Source organism: Xenopus laevis, chromosome 8S (assembly GCF_017654675.1).
Source record: "Xenopus laevis strain J_2021 chromosome 8S, Xenopus_laevis_v10.1, whole genome shotgun sequence".
Lineage (NCBI taxonomy): Eukaryota > Metazoa > Chordata > Amphibia > Anura > Pipidae > Xenopus > Xenopus laevis.
The window spans coordinates 100382208-100390082 of NC_054386.1; the positions used below are offsets into that span (position 1 = coordinate 100382208).

The 7875-nt window shown below is 38.4% G+C and overlaps 1 protein-coding gene across 1 annotated transcript; it reads right to left on the minus strand.

Moving 5' to 3' along the window:
• Positions 1-5667: 5667 nt before the first annotated feature.
• Positions 5668-6758, minus strand: LOC121397651 (Fc receptor-like protein 4). Its single transcript, XM_041574710.1, has 2 exons — positions 6488-6758; positions 5668-5939 (listed from the first exon to the last, which is right to left on the minus strand). Exons 1-2 carry the CDS (start codon positions 6756-6758, stop codon positions 5668-5670), a joined length of 543 nt encoding a protein of 180 aa, XP_041430644.1.
• Between the last annotated feature and the right edge of the window lie 1117 nt (positions 6759-7875).

Below are 7875 nucleotides of genomic sequence, written 5' to 3' on the forward strand. Positions count from 1 at the left end.
ATAAAGGTAAACAAAGGTTTTGGACCAGATGGCATTCATACCAGTTTGTGCCAGCATAGATTTATTCTTAATAGATCTTTCCAGACTTACTAACCTGCCTTCTAGGAGGAGATGTGCAGAAACCTAGGTTCTGGGATGGCAGTGGATTTGAGCTATTTAGATTTTGCTAAAGCATTTCCTACAGTACCACACAGAAGGTCACTGATTACATAAAGTAATTAGCCCTGGAACATAATACGTGTACTTTGATAAAGAACAGGCTGAAGGATAAATTACAAATAGCAGGGACCAGTGTTGTTAATGGATCTTCATTTTCAAACTTGTTTCTTAATGACCTGGAGGTGGAGATTTTAAGTAATATGACTATTTTTGTTAGATTCTGTAAAACTGTAAGTTTATCAGTATGCTGCCATTTTGCAGAGAGTTTTGTCTAAAATGGGGAATTGGTCTGCCAAATAAGGCTAATGGTTGATAAATGCAAGGTTAAGCACTTTGGTAGAAATAACATGCATTTGTTTTGTAGAGAAAATGGCAGTAAAGTACTGTCTTGTTTTAAAGAAGGTCATAAACTCAAGGGATGAAAATATAATTGTGCCTCTTTATAGGTTCCTGGTAAGGCCTCACCTTGTTTTGGGCTCCAGTCCTGAAAAAAGAATACAGATCAGCTGGAGAGAGTGCAAAGATGTGCAACTAAACTAGTAAAGGGGATGGAAAAATTAAAGTAGGAGTAATGCATGAGGCATGCAAGCTTGGATCTGTTTTTTTTCTGAGGATCTCTGGAGATCTTCTTTACAAAGAGGAGAAAGTAATAATAATAGTAATAATAATACAATTAAAAATAATTGTATTAAAAGGTATTTATGAAGTTTCAAAATATTCCACAGTGCTGTACAATAAATGGGTATATTCAGTATGTTGAACATATACATTTACATACAAAGCAACAAATAACGAATACACAAGAGGTTTCCCATAAAAAATCATGATCAACATACCAGAGAGCCCTTCTTTTGATTAATGTAACTGAGCTTTTATTTTAGGCAGCATGAGGTCAGTGAGGCTGGGAATGTCCTGCCAGGTGAGGTTGGGATGGCGGATTCTATTAATACCTTTAAGGGGGGACTTGGATGATTTATTATTCTGGTTGGGATCAAGGACAAGGTACTGTTTTATTACTACAGCCAAAAAAAATTTGAGTTATTTGATTATAATGCACTATGGAGATAGATTTGCCATAACTATGGAGATGGTTTTGCCATAATAAGCAATAACAGGTTTGTGGATACCACACCTGAACAAAAGATGAATATAAATTGTGTGTGTGGTGCAACTCCCAGCATTATGTGGACACAGTTCATCTAAATGTTTACAAATAGTTGTTACGTAAGAATAATGAATTCAAAAGCTGCCAATATGTTCATAATTTATCTAGTTGGTCCTGGAGTCATGAGTTCAGTTCCAGCTTGGGTTCCAGCTTAGGTTCTCTCCAAGTCTTCAAGGGTTTCCTCCAACACTCCAAAAACATGCAGGTAGGTTAACTGGCTCCTTCTAAAACTGACCATATTGTGTGTTCAACACCTCTAGGAGATTTAGCTAATGCTTACTTGAATAAATTCCATCATGATTGGACGCTTGTATTGCTTACCACTCACTACATCCACTGGGTCAGAGACTGCTGGGAATAATAATCTCTGTAAAATGAACAAAAAATGGAGGAACCTCTTCATGCAAAATTCAGACATGGAAGTCACTAGGAAGATGTAGAACATTCCCCATCTTTGTTGCTGTCCTGTCTGTTCTCCTCTGTCACCTGGGAATATGTTACTGCCATTGTCTTTTTGTGGTAGAAGAGAAGACCCAATATAATGATGAATATAACTGCAGACAATACCAGTCTCACTGTGTTTTGTACTCTGTGGTTTCTACCTGGGGTGAAATAAGAAGAATTTCTGTTCTTTAGGAAATACACAGAACATTAATAAAGTGATATCCACATATAGAGGGTTATTCATTAAAACTAAATTTTCCCCATTATTTTAATAATAAAAAAAAAGTAACCAAATGAATTTTTTTTTCAAAAATTTAACCAAATTCCCATTCACAATCTGGACTAATTTGCTAACAATTCAGATTTAAAAATTGTCCGTGCAGGAAAAGTGTTGACAAAATTGTGAGACAATTTGAATTGTGCAACGTGTTCCAATTGTTAAAGGGAACATCTGCCATTGACGTTCACATGACTTTGACAGGTTTTTGCTGGAGTATTTTCTGATTCAAATTTTCTAGCAGCTTTTGAGAATAATCAAGTTTTTTTTGCCCCCTTTAAAACCGGACCATAAAATTTGAGGCCTCATAAATAGGCCTCCTAAGTTTTGTTCAGCCTTCACCGTCTCATTTATACCATGTAAACAAATTGATATATATGTAGAAACATAGGCACTAGGGTGGGCCCTGTATGAAGCGTAAAAGGTTTTATATCTAGGGAAATGATGGAGATGGTAGATCTTTTTTTTAAACATATGGACAGACTTTTCAAATAAATGAACATAGGAACAAAGTAACAATAACATCAAGTAATTAGTGTGTTTTAGGGCAATGACACATAATGAGATTAGTCTCCACATGTGCGAGCGATGAATCCCCTCCAAATACTTTAACACTGATGATAAAGCGAATTGCTGGTTGTAAACATAGCTTTCCCAAAGAGCCTGATGAAGAACCTTGGGGTGACTATAGAAGAGATGAAGATAAAAGCATTTGGAAGAAATGTTTCTTCCACCGAAGAGCAAACTTGTCTTGAGTGATTAATCTCCTATTGTGCCATTGCCCTTAAAGTAATTAATATATAAATATAATATATAAAGTAGTGTTGCCTTGCACTGGGAAACTAGTATGTTTGTTTCAGAAGCAATCTTATAATTATATATAAAATTAAGCTGCTGAGTTTCCATGGGTGAAGCCATTCAGTCTAAAAAAGAATATGACACTAGTAATGGGTGAATAAATTCATCAGGGGAAAATTTGCGGTGAATTTCCGTGCTCTGACGCAGGCGAAAAAATTTGCGAAACTTCAGTGAAAATAACATTTTGGATGCACATTAGAAAAGTCGCTCTCCTCCAAACTGCCGCACGTCAATGCTATTCGGATTCCCATTGACTTTAAAGCAAATTTTTCGGCGAAGCAAAATGGGAGAAATTCGCCCATCACTATATGACACAGGTTTCATAGCATGTATCAGATATTCTCTAAAGAATACAATGAGTTTAGTTCTAACATAAGAATCTAACATAAGTGATAGCTAGGAAAGGTCTTCTGAGGCTTCCAATCTCTTTCCTGAGCAGGGCAACATCAGAACACTTCTTTGTTTTCCTTCTGAAGGTATATGTCTCTAACGATCTCCTTCCTGAGCAGAACAAAATCAGAACACTTCTCTGTTTTTCTTATGAAGGTATATGTCTCTAACGAACTCCTTCTTGAGCAGAACAACATCAGAACACTTCTCTGTTTTTCTTCTGAAGCTATATGTCTCTAATGATCTCTTTCCTGAGCAGAGCAACATCAGAACACTTCTCTGTTTTCCTTCTGAAGGTATATGTCTCTAATGATCTCTTTCCTGAGCAGAGCAACATCAGAACACTTCTCTGTTTTCCTTCTGAAGGTATATGTCTCTAATGATCTCTATCCTGAGCAGCACAACATCAAAACACTTCTTTGTTTTCCTTCTGAAGGTATATGTCTCTAACGATCTCCTTCCTGAGCAGAACAAAATCAGAACACTTCTCTGTTTTTCTTATGAAGGTATATGTCTCTAACGATCTCCTTCTTGAGCAGAACAACATCAGAACACTTCTCTGTTTTCCTTCTGAAGGTATATGTCTCTAACGATCTCCTTCTTGAGCAGGGCAACATCAGAACACCTCTCTGTTTTCCTTCTGAAGGTATATGTCTCTAACGATCTCCTTCCTGAGCAGAACAACATCAGAACACTTCTCTGTTTTCCTTCTGAAGGTATATGTCTCTAACAATCTCCTTCCTGAGCAGCGCAACATCAGAACACTTCTCTGTTTTCCTTCTGAAGGTATATGTCTCTAACGATCTCCTTCTTGAGCAGGGCAACATCAGAACACCTCTCTGTTTTCCTTCTGAAGGTATATGTCTCTAACGATCTCCTTCTTGAGCAGGGCAACATCAGAACACCTCTCTGTTTTCCTTCTGAAGGTATATGTCTCTAACGATCTCCTTCCTGAGCAGAGCAACATCAGAACACTTCTCTGTTTTCCTTCTGAAGGTATATGTCTCTAACGATCTCCTTCTTGAGCAGAGCAACATCAGAACACTTCTCTGTTTTCCTTCTGAAGGTATATGTCTCTAACAATCTCCTTCCTGAGCAGAGCAACATCAGAACACTTCTCTGTTTTCCTTCTGAAGGTATATGTCTCTAACAATCTCCTTCCTGAGCAGAGCAACATCAGAACACCTGTCTGTTTTCCTTCTGAAGGTATATGTCTCTAACAATCTCCTTCCTGAGCAGAACAACATCAGAACACTTCTCTGTTTTCCTTCTGAAGGTATATCTCTGACTGACTGGCAAGCGCTGTTGTTACAAAATCTATTATATAAAAACTTCCTCTCCCAGGTGTTTATCTCACTGTGTCAGTCAAATTAGGTTGACAGAATATCTTAGCTGTGAAGGTAATGGGGAAACCTGACTCCATTTACATCATGTATGCACCTTCTTAAAAAAAAATTATTTTGTATTGGCTGTTTTGAATCTCTTTGACCTTTGCTACAATATGTCAGTGGTCTAAGTTAGTTTTACATACACATGTAAAAGGAATGGGACTGTAAAAGGAATCCATGTTAGTGCTTTGGGTGACTTGGAGTTTTGCATGTTTTATTTACCATTTCTCCCCTTTGTAATCTCCATAGAAACTGCTCAAATACAGATACCTCTCTATTAAGCTCAGATCATCTGCTCAGTGTCTTCTTAATTATTTGATATAAACCCTAGATACAGTTATATGGGCTAAATAAGGATTTCCATAAAAAACACTTTCTATAACAAAAACAATATTATTTAAAAACAAACATTAAATGCTTACCCACTATAATATATGAGATGCTGCTCCTCTTCCTCACACTGCCGGTTGGAGTTTGTACCTCACAGGTATAATTCCCAGAATCCTCCAGCTGAGCTGAGGGGACTCCATATTGGTTGGATGAACTGAATTCCTGCACATTGTGCCCATTTCTGTAGAAAGCAAACTGCAGCTCTGTAGTCTCTCTGTGTGGGCTGAGCTTTGTGTCACATGTTATGGTCATGTGATCTCCTTCTAAAATTTCACTTTGGTTCACCTTTATATTGGGAATAGTAAACAGCTCTGGAAGAGACATGAGACAAATTATCCAAGAGTTTCATAACATAACACAAATAAATTTTCTTTTTGGCACTCACTCCCAGGCAGTTATTTAGGGTTTATGGAGCTAGCTCTCTCTCTCTCTCTCTCTCTCTCTCTTACTCTTTCTCTCTCTCTCTCTCTCTCTCTCTCTCTCTCTCTCTCTCTCTCTCTCTCTCTCCCCTGCTCTCTCTTTTACTCATTGGTTTTCAAAGAAACCTACAATATAAGCATTTTACATCAATTCCAGTTTACACAATTACTGGCCCTTCATTTACCTGTGACGGATATAACTAGTTCATCAGAAAGACGAGGCTCATTAACAAGAGTACATTTGTATGTGCCGGATGTATTTTTATCTGCTCTCCCAATCAAGACTGGAGATTCAGTGACAGAATACTTTATAAACTGGTTGTCCTTGTGAAGTGTTATATTTTTCCGAGCTTTTAAACGGGACTTTAAGAATTTAATGGAACGGTGACATCTCAGATTTAGGAGGTCTCCTTCATGAACTGTAGGGGGCGCTTGCAGGATGAAATCACCTGAAATGGGAGAAGCAGGGACAGGACAGTGACCTTGATTATAAAATTCATTGGATACATTCTGATTAGCACGCTTGTATATAGCTCAGACTACTGATTACACATCCTTGGTGTGCCTAGGACAGTGATCAAATACAGGTAGAGGATCCATTATCTTGGAAACCCAAGCTTGGAAATACAGGAAGACCACCTCCCATAGAGTCCATTTCAAATAATTCTAATTTTTAAATATGATTTCCTATTTCCATTCCTATCTTCTAAAAGAGGCCAGTGAACATCTCATTACTCTGTCTGTATAGTAAGCCCATATTTAGTAACACTAATCTGCATTTCAGTAGGAGAAATAACCAAAATAGAGGGGAAACTTATAGAGGATTTCCTAAACCAGTAGGACGTTAACCTTATGGGCCCCTACATGGATAATGGCAAAGCTAATAAAGAGAAAGGAGACCCAGTATCTACTGGATAATCAGAATACTGGGAGCCATGGCAATAACCAGTAAATTCTTTATGGGATGTTAAAGATCATTTTGCTAATTGAAACTTACCACTTTGAACATCTAATCTAACAGGATCACTTCTTTCACTGCCGGGTATCTGGCACTGGTAATTCCCACCGTCTTTCTCTTGGGCATTCTCCAGTTTCAAAACATCACTGTATTGACGTATCCAGTCTCCATCTTTGTACCAGACATAACTCCGACTCTTCTCCACTTTACAGGTCAGTGTTACAGAGTCATTTAATAGTATTTTGCCCCAATTTGGATATATTGACACCACGGGTTTAATTCCAGCTCCTGAAAGCATTACAGAATTCATATTGGTTTAAAGCTTATAATAAAGTAAGAAACATTGCTTTTCTTTATTCTGACCCTTCCACCTAGGGGTGCCCGTTTTTAAACTATCGGCCAGCAGGGGTGGCAACAAAATGGATTGGTCTGTGATGTAAATGGGTGTGGCAGTGGCACAAGGAGGTGGAGAAATGAAAAAAGTGGGCAGAGCTATGACATCACTGACAGCTCTAGGGCAGATTCTGGACATATGACAGAAGAGAAAATGTAATATTGGGGAGGATTTATTAAGGATTATACATGTTTACCGACAACTTCATTGTCAGTAACACCCCAGTCCAACACTGTTGACTGCTGCCTCTTAAACCCTTGAATTAACACTAGAATTTCTCAGTAAGGAGCTCTACTTCAAACTCTAATACTAAACTTGTAGCCTACCTCTTGTAGACAGTTTCTAATTCAATCTTGACACTTTTTGTATGGACCAGTAACCAAGATTAATGAGCACATTTGCCATGCAATGTGTGTCTTTAACATAGAAACATAATAAGTTAGGTTGAAAAAATACATACGTCTATCAAGTTCAGCCTTTAAAGTTTATATATAACCTGCTAGTTGATCTAGACTAGAGGAAGGCAAAAAAAACCAATTTGAAGCCTCTCCAATTTGCCTCATAGGGGAAAAAATTCCTTCCTGACTCCAAAATGCAATGGGACCAGTCCCTGGATCAACTTGTACTATGAGCTATCTCCCATATCCCTGTATTCCCTCACTTGCTAAACACCATCCAACCCCTTCTTATACCTATCTAATGTATCAGCCTGTACCCCTGATTCACTTCCCAGCTCTCCCTGTAACACCCCTTTCCCTCCTCTAATCTCATTGGCTCCCTCCTGTCTGCTGGGAGGAGCTACTGGTGAATAAAGCATCCGACCCTTCCTTGTACCTATCTAATGTATCAGCCTGTACCCCTGATTCACTTCCCAGCTCTCCCTGTAACACCCCTTTCCCTCCTCTAATCTCATTGGCTCCCTCCTGTCTGCTGGGAGGAGCTACTGGTGAATAAAGCATCCGACCCTTCCTTATACCTATCTAATGTATCAGCCTGTACCCCTGATTCACTTCCCAGCTCTCCCTGTAACACC

What these genes read in the sequence shown, in the direction of transcription:
- LOC121397651 (XM_041574710.1), bottom strand. Translation starts at nt 6,758, where the DNA reads ATGAATTCTGTAATGCTTTCAGGAGCTGGAATTAAACCCGTGGTGTCA. An exon ending in TAGATTAGATGTTCAAAGTG is followed by an intron (nt 5,940 to 6,487) that starts GTAAGTTTCAAT and finishes CTCCCATTTCAG; the next exon opens with GTGATTTCATCCTGCAAGCG.